General features: G+C 42.3%; 1 protein-coding gene across 2 annotated transcripts in view; it reads right to left on the reverse strand.

Annotated features, from left to right (window-relative positions):
• Positions 1–16,670, reverse strand: part of myo5b (myosin VB) — a 45,608-nt gene that overhangs the window by 16,302 nt on the left and 12,636 nt on the right. For both annotated transcript variants that reach the window (XM_034114686.1, XM_034114687.1), the window contains exons 7-28: positions 16,564–16,645; positions 15,618–15,725; positions 15,380–15,489; positions 14,659–14,924; positions 14,453–14,534; positions 11,893–12,033; positions 11,673–11,795; positions 11,502–11,585; positions 10,768–10,899; positions 10,333–10,430; positions 9,260–9,346; positions 8,898–9,009; positions 8,564–8,775; positions 2,954–3,110; positions 2,568–2,807; positions 2,264–2,503; positions 2,028–2,121; positions 1,479–1,609; positions 1,192–1,311; positions 686–811; positions 502–564; positions 1–248 (exon numbers count right to left, since the gene is read on the reverse strand). The exon at positions 1–248 is cut by the window's left edge and continues 127 nt beyond it. In XM_034114686.1, coding sequence (XP_033970577.1) covers positions 1–248; positions 502–564; positions 686–811; positions 1,192–1,311; positions 1,479–1,609; positions 2,028–2,121; positions 2,264–2,503; positions 2,568–2,807; positions 2,954–3,110; positions 8,564–8,775; positions 8,898–9,009; positions 9,260–9,346; positions 10,333–10,430; positions 10,768–10,899; positions 11,502–11,585; positions 11,673–11,795; positions 11,893–12,033; positions 14,453–14,534; positions 14,659–14,924; positions 15,380–15,489; positions 15,618–15,725; positions 16,564–16,645 — 3,056 coding nt within the window. The remainder of the gene's footprint in view (positions 249–501; positions 565–685; positions 812–1,191; positions 1,312–1,478; positions 1,610–2,027; positions 2,122–2,263; positions 2,504–2,567; positions 2,808–2,953; positions 3,111–8,563; positions 8,776–8,897; positions 9,010–9,259; positions 9,347–10,332; positions 10,431–10,767; positions 10,900–11,501; positions 11,586–11,672; positions 11,796–11,892; positions 12,034–14,452; positions 14,535–14,658; positions 14,925–15,379; positions 15,490–15,617; positions 15,726–16,563; positions 16,646–16,670) is intronic.

The following is a 16,670-nucleotide window of genomic DNA, read 5'->3' on the forward strand; positions in this document are numbered from 1 at the left end:
TGCTCCTTCTGGTGGGCGGGGCTCTGCTCCTTGTGGGCGGAGCTTATGATCTGTGTCCTCAGAATAAGCACCTCCTCCTTTCGAGCCTCCAGCTCCTCATTGGCTGAGCGCAGCTGAGACATAAGCAGGGCGTGGCTCTCCTGCAGCTCATTGGTGGGATCGCTAAGCCCCGCCCTCTCAGAGACCGCCTTCTGGAGCGAGAGGAGATCCTTCCTGAGCTTCAGGTTCTCCACCTCGACGTCCTGCAGCTACACATTATACAAGGGTTAACACACACACACACACACACACACACACACACACACACACACACACACACACACACACACACACACACACACACACACACACACACACACACACACACACACACACACACAAACACACACACACACACACACACACACACACACACACACACACACACACACACACACACACACACACACACACACACACACACACACACACACACACACACACACACACACACACACACACCTTGAGGCTGGTGTATGTGAGGTCCGCAGCGTCCTGCTCAGAGAGAGGCGGGGCCTCAGAGCTCTGCAGAGGAACACATATATTCATATAGAGGACAGAGGGACTGTAGTAGTAGTAGTAGTAGTAGTACATATATATATATATATATATATATATGCAGTAAAGATAGTGTATATATACAGACCCTGTGCTCGCCCCCCCGCTCCAGCTGCTGCTGCAGCCTCCCTCTCTCTGTCTCCAGGTCTCTGACCCGGCGCTGCAGCTTCAGGAACACCGAGAGGTCCAGAGCTGCTGCCTCCACACCCACATCCTGTACAAATACACACAATATATACTGATATATATACTAATACACACCTCCACGTGCTGCAGGGTAAGGGTATATATAGGGGGGGGGGGGGGGGGGGTCGGTGTGTAGCAGTCTGCACTCTGCGCAGCCTGCGCTGCTGGCTTCCTCCAAGTTTACAGTAAAACAAGCTGGTGGTGTGACCAATGGCCATTTACAATTATTCATACTATTAGCACACTAGCATTAGTCTATATTTTGGTTGAAACTAAGCCAGGAAAAAAAAGAAAAACATAAATAATAATAAAAATTTATATAAATAAAATCGAATTTGAAAAATAATGTTCGATTATGGAGACTGTAACGAATATTCAAAAAATCGAATAATCGCTGGCATCCCTAACCTCCACGTGCTGCAGGGTGTCCTCGGTGTCTCCCAGCTCTGACGTGGAGATGGAGGTGTAGTTGGAGTCCGACTCCTGGCTGCTCAGAGTCGAGGCGTCTCTGCGGTGCCCGGGGGCAAACTGCGTGAATATAATATACATCATTATAAATGTTATTCAATATTTATGCTATTTTGTTAGCAGCTACCTTGCTTAGGGACTGCCTTATGCCACAGGTTCACTGTAAACATTAAAGTTCTCTTTGTTAGCATGTTAGCTTGTTAGCATGTTAGCTTGTTAGCAGCTACCTTGCTGAAGGACTGCTCCTCCTTCAGGTTCTCGTATTTCTGCTCCAGTCTGGAGACCTCCTTCAGAAGGTTCTGGTATCTCAGCCGCTCCTCATCCAACTCCTCCTGCAGCGAAGCTCTGCTGCCCTCCTCTGGACACAAAAAGTAATGGAGAGTAATAACAAGTTACTACACTTATCATAGAGTAATAACACGTTACTACACTTATCATAGAGTAATAACACGTTAGTACACTCATCATAGAGTAATAACACGTTAGTACACTCATCATAGAGTAATAACACGTTACTACACTCATCATAGAGTAATAACACGTTACTACACTCATCATAGAGTAATAACACGTTACTACACTCATCATGGAGTAATAACACGTTAGTACACTCATCATAGAGTAATAACACGTTAGTACACTCATCATAGAGTAATAACACGTTACTACACTTACCAATAAAAGCCTTGAACCTTGACATGGAGTAATAACCACTGTATTCTAACCACGTTACAACAGTGTAATAACCATGTTATAACAGTGCGTGAGTGTCTGACCTGCAGAGCTCCGTGTCAGCTTCAAGATCTTCTGGTTCATCTCCTCCTTCTCGCTTTTCAGCAGAGAGTTCTCCTTCTGCAGCTCCTCCACCCTCTGACACACACACACACACACACACGCACACACACACACGAACACGCACACAGTAATGTTGTGATCATGATAACGTGTGATGATGATGATGTTTGAGTGTGTGTGTAGGCTTCAGTGTTTCAGTGTGTGTGTGTGTCCTCACCTGTGTTAGCCCCTGCTTCTCGTTAGCATGCTCCTCCTGCAGCTTCCCCCTGAGAGCATGCGCCTCCTGCAGCTCCTCTCTGAGTCTCTGCAGCTCGTCATGCAGCGAGGCCAGCTGCCCCCCCCCGCCCTGCTGCAGGCTGCTCACCTCCTGCAGCTTCTTCTGCAGCAGCTTCACCTCTCCGCCCAGAGAGGAGTTCACCTGCAGCAGCTGCTCGTTCTGGAAGCGCTGCTCCTTGGACTGCCGCAGTGTTAGCGTTAGCATTATTATTCATCTGAATAATGATATCTACCTGGAGACTCACCTTGTCGTCCATCTTCCTCTGCAGCTGCACGATCTTGTTCTCCATGCCGCTGTTGAGCTTCTTCAGGTGCTGCGCTGAGCGCGCCTCCGCCTTCAGCTGCTGCACGCGCCGCTTCGCCCGCACGCACCTGAAGGCACACTGCAGCGTGATGGCCGCTGCCCGCGAGCGCTGGAACTTCCTGCGCTGCAGCCAGCCTCGAACGCACCGCTGGATGATCATCGCCTTGTGGTGCAGGAGGAACTGAGGAGAACCAGGAGGAACACCAAGGATCAGGTCACGTGACTGTGGTGAGGTCACGTGACGGTGGTGAGGTCACATGACAGTGAAACAGGAAACCCTCTGTGCAGGAGGAGGCTCTTACTCTGAAGGAGACAGGAAGTGCTTACCTCCTTGAAGATGCGGCGAGTGAACATGCCGCGGGTGAAGGCCTGGATGGTGGCGGCCGCCCGTCTCACCCTCAGAAAAGCCTGTCTGTCTCTCACCATGCGCAGCTGCTTCTGACAGATGAGCGCAGCGCGGGTCTGCCGCAGGAAGTCAGCATGCCTAAACAAATAAAAGCATTAGGGAGATGACGTTTACAACTACACATGAACTACATCTACACCTGAACTACATCTACACATGAACTACATCTACACATGAACTACACATGAACTACATCTACACCTGAACTACACCTGAACTACAACTACACATGAACTACATCTACACCTGAACTACAACTACACTTGAACTACATCTACACTTAAACTACATCTACACCTGAACTACAACTACACTTGAACTACAACTACATCTACACATGAACTACATCTACACCTGAACTACAACTACACTTAAACTACATCTACACCTGAACTACAACTACACTTGAACTACATCTACACTTAAACTACATCTACACCTGAACTACAACTACACTTGAACTACATCTACACTTAAACTACATCTACACATGAACTACAACTACACTTGAACTACATCTACACTTAAACTACATCTACACCTGAACTACAACTACACTTGAACTACATCTACACTTAAACTACATCTACACCTGAACTACAACTACACTTGAACTACATCTACACTTAAACTACATCTACACATGAACTACAACTACACATGAACTACATCTACACCTGAACTACACATGAACTACAACTACACTTGAACTACATCTACACCTGGACTACACCTGAACTACAACTACACCTGAACTACAACTACATCTACACATGAACTACAACTACACTTGAACTACAACTACACATGAACTACATCTACACCTGAACTACAACTACACATGAACTACATCTACACTTGAACTACATCTACACATGAACTACACATGAACTACAACTACACATGAACTACAACTACACATGAACTACATCTACACATGAACTACATCTACACTTGAACTACATCTACACATGAACTACACATGAACTACAACTACACATGAACTACATCTACACATGAACTACATCTACACATGAACTACAACTACACATGAACTACACATGAACTACATCTACACATGAACTACACATGAACTACAACTACACATGAACTACAACTACACATGAACTACATCTACACATGAACTACACATGAACTACATCTACACATGAAACTACACATGAACTACAACTACACATGAACTACATCTACACATGAACTACACATGAATACATGAAACATGACATCTACACATGAACTACAACTACACATGAACTACACATGAACTACATCTACACATGAACTACACATGAACTACATCTACACATGAACTACACATGAACTACAACTACACATGAACTACATCTACACATGAACTACACATGAACTACAACTACACATGAACTACATCTACACATGAACTACACATGAACTACATCTACACATGAACTACACATGAACTACAACTACACATGAACTACATCTACACATGAACTACACATGAACTACATCTACACATGAACTACACATGAACTACAACTACACATGAACTACACATGAACTACATCTACACATGAACTACACATGAACTACAACTACACATGAACTACATCTACACATGAACTACAACTACACTTGAACTACAACTACACTTGAACTACATCTACACCTGGACTACACCTGAACTACAACTACACCTGAACTACAACTACATCTACACATGAACTACAACTACACTTGAACTACAACTACACATGAACTACATCTACACATGAACTACACCTGAACTACAACTACACATGAACTACAACTACACATGAACTACATCTACACATGAACTACACATGAACTACAACTACACATGAACTACAACTACACATGAACTACATCTACACATGAACTACATCTACACATGAACTACACTTGAACTACAACTACACATGAACTACATCTACACATGAACTACATCTACACATGAACTACACCTGAACTACAACTACACTTGAACTACAACTACACATGAACTACATCTACACATGAACTACACATGAACTACAACTACACATGAACTACAACTACACATGAACTACATCTACACATGAACTACATCTACACATGAACTACACTTGAACTACAACTACACATGAACTACAACTACACATGAACTACATCTACACATGAACTACACTTGAACTACAACTACACATGAACTACAACTACACATGAACTACATCTACACATGAACTACACCTGAACTACAACTACACTTGAACTACAACTACACATGAACTACATCTACACCTGAACTACACATGAACTACAACTACACATGAACTACATCTACACATGAACTACACATGAACTACACATGAACTACACATGAACTACAACTACACCTGAACTACATCTACACATGAACTACACATGAACTACACATGAACTACACATGAACTACAACTACACCTGAACTACAACTACATCTACACATGAACTACAACTACACTTGAACTACATCTACACCTGAACTACAACTACACCTGAACTACAACTACACCTGAACTACACCTGAACTACATCTACACATGAACTACACATGAACTACAACTACACATGAACTACATCTACACATGAACTACAACTACACTTGAACTACAACTACACATGAACTACATCTACACATGAACTACATCTACACATGAACTACAACTACACTTGAACTACAACTACACTTGAACTACAACTACACATGAACTACATCTACACATGAACTACAACTACACTTGAACTACAACTACACATGAACTACAACTACACATGAACTACATCTACACATGAACTACACATGAACTACATCTACACCTGAACTACAACTACATCTACACATGAACTACAACTACACTTGAACTACATCTACACCTGAACTACACCTGAACTACAACTACACCTGAACTACACCTGAACTACATCTACACATGAACTACACATGAACTACAACTACACATGAACTACATCTACACATGAACTACATCTACACCTGAACTACACATGAACTACAACTACACATGAACTACACATGAACTACAACTACACATGAACTACAACTACACATGAACTACATCTACACATGAACTACACTTGAACTACAACTACACATGAACTACAACTACACATGAACTACATCTACACATGAACTACACCTGAACTACAACTACACTTGAACTACAACTACACATGAACTACATCTACACCTGAACTACACATGAACTACAACTACACATGAACTACATCTACACATGAACTACACATGAACTACACATGAACTACACATGAACTACAACTACACCTGAACTACATCTACACATGAACTACACATGAACTACACATGAACTACACATGAACTACAACTACACCTGAACTACAACTACATCTACACATGAACTACAACTACACTTGAACTACATCTACACCTGAACTACAACTACACCTGAACTACAACTACACCTGAACTACACCTGAACTACATCTACACATGAACTACACATGAACTACAACTACACATGAACTACATCTACACATGAACTACAACTACACTTGAACTACAACTACACATGAACTACATCTACACATGAACTACATCTACACATGAACTACAACTACACTTGAACTACAACTACACTTGAACTACAACTACACATGAACTACATCTACACATGAACTACAACTACACTTGAACTACAACTACACATGAACTACAACTACACATGAACTACATCTACACATGAACTACACATGAACTACACATGAACTACACATGAACTACACATGAACTACAACTACACCTGAACTACAACTACATCTACACATGAACTACAACTACACTTGAACTACATCTACACCTGAACTACACCTGAACTACAACTACACCTGAACTACACCTGAACTACATCTACACATGAACTACACATGAACTACAACTACACATGAACTACATCTACACATGAACTACAACTACACTTGAACTACAACTACACATGAACTACATCTACACATGAACTACATCTACACATGAACTACATCTACACATGAACTACACATGAACTACAACTACACATGAACTACACATGAACTACATCTACACCTGAACTACACATGAACTACAACTACACTTGAACTACATCTACACTTAAACTACAACTACACCTGAACTACACATGAACTACAACTACACCTGAACTACATCTACACATGAACTACAACTACACCTGAACTACAACTACACATGAACTACATCTACACTTAAACTACATCTACACATGAACTACACCTGAACTACACCTGAACTACAACTACACATGAACTACATCTACACATGAACTACAACTACACCTGAACTACATCTATCCCTGAACTACACCTGAACTACAACTACACCTGAACTACATCTACACATGAACTACAACTACACTTGAACTACAACTACACCTGAACTACAACTACACTTGAACTATACCTGAACTACATCTACACCTGAACTACATCTACACTTGAACTACAACTACACCTGAACTACATCTACACATGAACTACAACTACACCTGAACTACAACTACACCTGAACTACATCTACACTTAAACTACATCTACACATGAACTACACCTGAACTACACCTGAACTACAACTACACATGAACTACAACTACACCTGAACTACAACTACACCTGAACTACATCTACACATGAACTACAACTACACTTGAACTACAACTACACCTGAACTACAACTACACTTGAACTATACCTGAACTACATCTACACCTGAACTACATCTACACTTGAACTACAACTACACCTGAACTACACCTACACCTGAACTACACCTGAACTACAACTACACCTGAACTACATCTACACCTACACCTGAACTACAACTACACCTGAACTACCCCTGAACTACATCTACACCTGAACTACATCTACACATGAACTACAACTAAACCTGAACTACAACTACACATGAACTACATCTACACTTAAACTACATCTACACATGAACTACACCTGAACTACACCTGAACTACAACTACACATGAACTACATCTACACATGAACTACAACTACACCTGAACTACATCTATCCCTGAACTACACCTGAACTACAACTACACCTGAACTACATCTACACATGAACTACAACTACACTTGAACTACAACTACACCTGAACTACAACTACACTTGAACTATACCTGAACTACATCTACACCTGAACTACATCTACACTTGAACTACAACTACACCTGAACTACACCTACACCTGAACTACACCTGAACTACAACTACACCTGAACTACATCTACACCTACACCTGAACTACAACTACACCTGAACTACCCCTGAACTACATCTACACCTGAACTACATCTACACATGAACTACAACTAAACCTGAACTACATCTACAGGTGAGCTACAGGTGAACTCCAGGTGAACTACATCTCCAGGTGAACTCCAGGTGAACTACAGGGTCAGGTTACCTGCGGGCCATGAAGCCCCTCCCGTATCTCTGCAGCGTGACGGCGGTCTTGCGGATCTTCAGGAAGCGGACTCTCTGCAGCCAGCCGCGCACCGTCTTCTGGATCCGGATGCAGGCGGAGCGGAACCTGTCGGCTCGGAGCTTCTCCAGGTACGCTACCTGGCCGGCCCGGAAGAAGATCTTCGTCTTCCCGAACTGGAACATGTCGGGCTCCTGAGGAACAGCAGGGGTCACACTTTATATTTATTAATAAGCCTATTTATAAGTAATAAAGACAATATGAAAACGTGTGTTAGCATCGGGTATTAGCATCAAGTATTAGCGAGGTTCCTGACCTTGATGAGCGTCTCCAGCAGGTTTTTACACACCAGCTTCTTATCGGCTAATGTCATGTCTGACTTCTTTAGCAGAACCCGGTAGCGGCTGAAGAAGTCCGGGTACGTCCACCTGCAGGCGCGTCATAAACATTCATTTAAAAAAGAAATGACTGACAGCTGAGCTAACTCGTGCTAAGGTACATCTATAGCATTTATTTCATTTTGTTATTTGACTTAAAACTGTTTAACAAATGGGTTAGGGTCTGTAGCTAACGTTAGCTATATGTCTAGCTAACGTTAGCTACATGTCTAGCTGGCTATCACCTGACTTCACAACTGTGTATTCTTTGGATATTAAGAAGTGGAGGAAGAGTTCTCACCTGGATGGATACCCCGCTGCACTGATCCTGATCGTCTCCAGGACTCCACAGGCTCTGAGCTGCTGCACCGCTCGCTTTGAGTCAAACCTGCAACATCATCATCATCACATCACCACATTAATAAAGCGCGGTTATCCCTGAACGCCTCGTCTTTCCTCTCTCTTCCTGTCTGCGGTGCGTTCAGGGGCTGACTCTAACAGCAGGCTGCTCGTCACACACCACACACACACACACACACACACACACACACACACACACACACACACACACACACACACACACACACACACACACACACACACACACACACACACACACACACACACACCACACACACACACACACACACACACACACACACACACACACACACACACACACACACCACACACACACACACACACACACACACACACACACACACACACACACACACACACACACACACACACACACACACACACACACACACACACACACACACACACACACACACACACACACACACACACACACACACACACACACACACACACACACACACTTCCAATATGTTATTTTGGTGTAGGTAGGGCTGCAGTTGACTGAGAATAACCTTTACCTTGTTCAAAAGATTTAAAGGTCTCCTATTATACTATTTTAGGCATATATTATAGGTCTCAAATATATAAAAACATGTCTATGAAGAGCTGACTCTGGGTCAGTAGCTTTAGAGAGAGAGTAGATCTCATCAGGAGAACTCTCCCAGCAGAAACTGAGCTAAATGCTGCCGTGATGAAACTCCATATCATGTTCCAAACCACATGAAGGATCCTCTCTGAAACAGTATGGAGCTCAAACTCTTTCTCTCTCTCAGGTTTACCACAAGGTGACTTCCTTTTGATTTCCTGCTTCTTCACACATGCTCTCTCCAGTACAGGTTAGCTCTGAGTGTTAGCATGCTAATGTAAACACAGACCATATTACTTCCAGAACACGTCTCATTGTTTCTGACAGCAACGTTTCTGATAGGGCTAGAACACAACTGGGTATTTCTAGAACACAACTTCTATAACAGAGAGGAGAGGACTCACGAGAACGCCTCCTTGTAATCGTTCGGTTTGATGCAGCGAACGTAATGAGGAGTCGTCGCATTCAGAGTCTCCATGAGCATGCGAAGAGAACTGCGGAACTGAAAACACAGGAAACACGTCAGGAAACACGTCAGAGTGTATTTAGTGTACCTGGCAGTATATTGTATATGTGTATACAGTATATAGTTATATATAATAAAGTACACAGAGTACCTGGCAGTATATAGTATATGTGTATACAGTATATAGTTAAATATAATAAAGTACACAGAGTACCTGGCAGTACATAGTATATGTATATACAGTATATAGTTAAATATAATAAAGTACACAGAGTACCTGGCAGTATATAGTATATAGTTATATATAATAAAGTACACAGAGTACCTGGCAGTATATAGTATATAGTTATATATAATAAAGTACACAGAGTACCTGGTGGCCCACGGTCTTGCGGTGCTCTTTGTTCGCGGGTCGAGGCGTCGGCTTCGCCGGTCGGACGTTCACTCTGGACGACTTCGGGACGACGTCCTCTTTCTCATTAAACAGATCTGCAACCAGCTGAAACTGAGAGGAACAGGGTGTGTGTGTGTGTGTGTGTGTGTGTGTGACCCTGGTTCTGACCCTGGTTCTGGTTCTAACTCTGACCTTGGTTCTGGTTCTGACCCTGGTTCTAACTATGGTTCTAACTCTGACCCTGGTTCTCGTTCCAACTCTGATCCTGGTTCTGGTTCTAACTCTGACCTTGGTTCTGGTCCTGGTTCTAACTCTGGTTCTAACTCTGACCCTGGTTCTGGTTCTAACTCTGACTCTAACTCTGACCCTGGTTCTGACCCTGTTTCTAACTCTGGTTCTAACTCTGATCCTGGTTCTGGTTCTAACTCTGACCCTGGTTCTGGTTCTAACTCTGACCCTGGTTCTGGTTCTAACTCTGACCCTGGTTCTGGTTCTAACTCTGACCCTGGCTCTGGTTCTGAACCTGGATCTGGTTCTGACCCTGGTTCTAACTCTGACCCTGGTTCTGGTTCTGACCCTGGTTCTGACCATGGTTTTAACCCTGGTTCTGGTTCCTGTTCTGAGCCTGGTTATGACTCTGACCCTGGTTCTGACCCTGGCTCTGGTTCTGGCTCTGACCCTGGTTCTGACGGTGGTTCTGGTTCTGTTGTTACCTGGCTGGCCTTCAGGATGTTGATCTGCTCCTCGTACACGGTGTCTCGGTTCTTCTCCAGGAACCCTTCACACTCGTACTCCACCTGACAGCCACATGATAATAAGATGTCATCCAGATGAACAGTCTATAGAGCAGTTTTACGTGTGACACGACGGGTGTTTCTGAGCACCTTGTCGGCAAAGTGGTTGATGATGAAGGAGGTGTTGGACATGCGGGGCTTCTGGAAGTGAGCGCTGCTCAAGTGTTTCTGGTACAGCTTCTGGGCCCAGTTCTGGTCCGTGCCTTTGGGAACCTACAACAGGAAGTGGCTGGTTAACACCAGCAGGAAGTGAAGTCTGTCAAACAATAATTCAACACAGATGAAAAGTGAATCTAACACCAGTACTGACTTTACACTCTTCGTCCAGCAGGTCCAGGATCCCCAGCCGGGCCTCGATCAGGTCGATGCACGGCTGGTTATCGCAGAAGTCTATCAGGGTCCAGGGAATCAGCTCCTTCATGTACTCCTCCTGCTCCAGCTTGAACACATGCTGAGGACACACATCGTATCTTCAGATATCTGTACCATAACATAACACTATATAACACCTTCAGATATCTGTACCATAACATAACACTATATAATACCTTCAGATATCTGTATGATAACAGAGCTAACACTATATAACACCTTCAGATATCTATACCATAACAGAACTAACACTATATAACACCTTCAGATATCTGTACCATAACATAACTAACACTATATAACACCTTCAGATATCTGTACCATAACATAACTAACACTATATAACACCTTCAGATATCTGTACCATAACATAACTAACACTATATAACACCTTCAGATATCTGTACCATAACATAACTAACACTATATAACACCTTCAGATATCTGTACCATAACATAACTAACACTATATAACACCTTCAGATATCTGTACCATAACATAACTAACACTATATAACACCTTCAGATATCTGTACCATAACATAACTAACACTATATAACACCTTCAGATATCTATACCATAACATAACTAACACTATATAACATCTTCAGATATCTGTACCATAACATAACACTATATAACACCTTCAGATATCTATACCATAACAGAACTAACACTATATAACACCTTCAGATATCTATACCATAACATAACTAACACTATATAACACCTTCAGATATCTGTACCATAACATAACACTATATAACACCTTCAGATATCTATACCATAACAGAACTAACACTATATAACACCTTCAGATATCTGTACCATAACTAACACTATATAACACCTTCAGATATCTGTACCATAACATAACTAACACTATATAACACCTTCAGATATCTATACCATAACATAACTAACACTATATAACACCTTCAGATATCTGTACCATAACATAACTAACACTATATAACACCTTCAGATATCTGTACCATAACATAACTAACACTATATAACACCTTCAGATATCTGTACCATAACATAACACTATATAACACCTTCAGATATCTATACCATAACAGAACTAACACTATATAACACCTTCAGATATCTATACCATAACATAACTAACACTATATAACACCTTCAGATATCTGTACCATAACATAACTAACACTATATAACACCTTCAGATATCTATACCATAACATAACTAACACTATATAACACCTCAATATCTGTACCATACTAACACTATATAACACCTTCAGATATCTGTACCATAACATAACTAACACTATATAACACCTTCAGATATCTATACCATAACATAACTAACACTATATAACACCTTCAGATATCTGTACCATAACATAACTAACACTATATAACACCTTCAGATATCTGTACCATAACATAACTAACACTATATAACACCTTCAGATATCTGTATGATAACAGAACTAACACTATATAACACCTTCAGATATCTGTACCATAACATAACTAACACTATATAACACCTTCAGATATCTGTACGATAACAGAACTAACACTATATAACACCTTCAGATATCTGTATGATAACATAACACTATATAACACCTTCAGATATCTGTACCATACCAGAGCTAACACTATATAACACCTTCAGATATCTGTATGATAACATAACTAACACTATATAACACCTTCAGATATCTGTACCATAACATAACTAACACTATATAACACCTTCAGATATCTGTACCATACCAGAGCTAACACTATATAACACCTTCAGATATCTGTATGATAACAGAACTAACACAATATAACACCTTCAGATATCTGTACCATAACATAACACTATATAACACCTTCAGATATCTGTACCATAACATAACTAACACTATATAACACCTTCAGATATCTATACCATAACATAACTAACACTATAAAACACCTTCAGATATCTGTACCATAACATAACTAACACTATATAACACCTTCAGATATCTGTACCATAACATAACACTATATAACACCTTCAGATATCTGTACCATAACATAACTAACACTATATAACACCTTCAGATATCTGTACCATAACATAACTAACACTATATAACACCTTCAGATATCTGTATGATAACAGAACTAACACTATATAACACCTTCAGATATCTGTATGATAACAGAACTAACACTATATAACACCTTCAGATATCTGTATGATAACATAACACTATATAACACCTTCAGATATCTGTACCATACCAGAGCTAACACTATATAACACCTTCAGATATCTGTATGATAACATAACTAACACTATATAACACCTTCAGATATCTGTATGATAACATAACTAACACTATATAACACCTTCAGATATAAACCAGATATCAGAACCATACTGCAGGATATCTAAAGAAACAGAGGCTCAAACTGCACAAATCATAACTTCATCTGTATGATTCAGAAACACCCTGCAGGTTGTAAAGAGGCTCACAGAGTTGAACTGCTGCTGAAGTTTCTCGTTGGCGTAGTTGATGCAGAACTGCTCAAAACTGTTGACCTCGAACGTCTCAAAGCTGCAGCAAAATCAAACAAAAGACACACAAAAACAAACTGAATTGGTCAAATATGAATTGGTCCAGGATCTGACCGTCACAGATCATTGGTTATTATGGTCATGTAATCATTCAGAGGAATCACCCGTAGATGTCGAGCACTCCGATGAACGAGTGCTGTTTGGACGAGCTCTGCAGGACTTTGTTGATGTGCTCCACGATCCAGTCGAACATGCGGGCGTAGATGTGTTTGGCGAGTGCATTGCGGGCGTTCTCCGCCTGCTTCTTGGACATCGTCTTCAGGTACGTCTCCGATGAGGTGACCAGCTTCCTGTGACAGAGCCAGTGCTCCATCTGCTGCAGCTCCACGCCCAGCAGCCGGCTGAAGTGCTGCAGGTGGAGGTCGTCCCTCTGCAACAAAGAGCCCCGTTAGCTGACAACGCTAACCTGGACCACACATGATGCTAACATACCGACACGTGGCCAGCTGACGCTAACGTAGAGACATGTGAGGCCAGCTGGCGCTAACGTAGAGACACCTGACAGCAGCTGATGCTAACGTAGAGACACCTGACAGCAGCTGATGCTAACGTAGAGACACCTGACAGCAGCACGTACAGACACCTGACAGCAGCTGATGCTAACGTACAGACACCTGACAGCAGCTGATGCTAACGTAGAGACACCTGACAACAGCTGATGCTAACGTAGAGACACCTGACAACAGCTGATGCTAACGTACAGACACCTGACAACAGCTGATGCTAACGTAGAGACACCTGACAGCAGCTGATGTTAACGTACAGACACCTGACAACAGCTGATGCTAACGTAGAGACACCTGACAGCAGCTGATGCTAACGTACCGACACGTGACACGACTCTCCGTCTCGCTCTGCGCAGATCTCGATGTTCCCGAGGTGAAGGATGGATGCCACCACTTTGAAGATGCTGCTCTGACTGCTTTCCTTTATCCCTGAAAAAACACATAAACACAAAATATACATTATAGTTATATTCAAGTTTTCTCCACTAACAGGTGTTATATTACGGGTTTCTCCACTAACAGGTGTTATATTACGGGTTTCTCCACTAACAGGTCACCTAGCATAGTTAAGGCCTCTCTGGTCTTCTTGAAGTCATCAGCGTCGTTCACGCCCTCGATGAAGATGTTCTCGCCTAGAGACGTGAAGTTGAAGTCTTCTGCACTGGCTGAGGTACAAAACACATCAGTTAGGTAGAGGTTAGACAGGTAGATAAGTGAGCAGGTAGACAGGTCAACAGGTGAGCAGGTAGACAGGTCAACAGGTGAGCAGGTAGACAGGTCAACAGGTGAGCAGGTAGACAGGTGAGCAGGTAGACAGGTAGACAGGTCAACAGGTGAGCAGGTAGACAGGTGAGCAGGTAGACAGGTAGACAGGTCAACAGGTGAGCAGGTAGACAGGTGAGCAGTGAGACAGGTAAACAGGTTTTCAAAGTTTCTCTGACTTTAAGTCCCAGGATCTAGAAGCTAATTCGTCCTGATGATCAAACAGAGAGACCCCCCCCATCAGGGACTCTTGGGGGTTTGATGATGTCACTGGATCCTACCTGAGACCCAGGAACACAATGACCTGAGACTCTGTCCAGGAACACAATGAAACAGGAAGTGGTTCAGGAACACAGTGAAACAGGAAGTGGTTCAGGAACACAGTGAAACAGGAAGTGGTTCAGGAACACAGTGAAACAGGAAGTGGTTCAGGAACACAGTGAAACAGGAAGTAGTTCAGGAACACAGTGAAACAGGAAGTAGTTCAGAAACACAGTGAAACAGGAAGTGGTTCAGGAACACAGTGAAACAGGAAGTGGTTCAGGAACACAGTGAAACAGGAAGTAGTTCAGGAACACAGTGAAACAGGAAGTAGTTCAGAAACACAGTGAAACAGGAAGTGGTTCAGGAACACAGTGAAACAGGAAGTGGTTCAGGAACACAGTGAAACAGGAAGTGGTTCAGGAACACAGTGAAACAGGAAGTAGTTCAGAAACACAGTGAAACAGGAAGTAGACTCACTGAGGCCCAGCTCCCTGAACTCCGGTAGGCTGCTGGACGCACAAAGCTGGTAGAAGATGTGATAGTTCCTCTCGTCCTCCGCCTGAGAAGTTAACCACAGTAAATCA

This window comes from Trematomus bernacchii, unplaced genomic scaffold, assembly GCF_902827165.1.
Source record: "Trematomus bernacchii unplaced genomic scaffold, fTreBer1.1, whole genome shotgun sequence".
Lineage (NCBI taxonomy): Eukaryota > Metazoa > Chordata > Actinopteri > Perciformes > Nototheniidae > Trematomus > Trematomus bernacchii.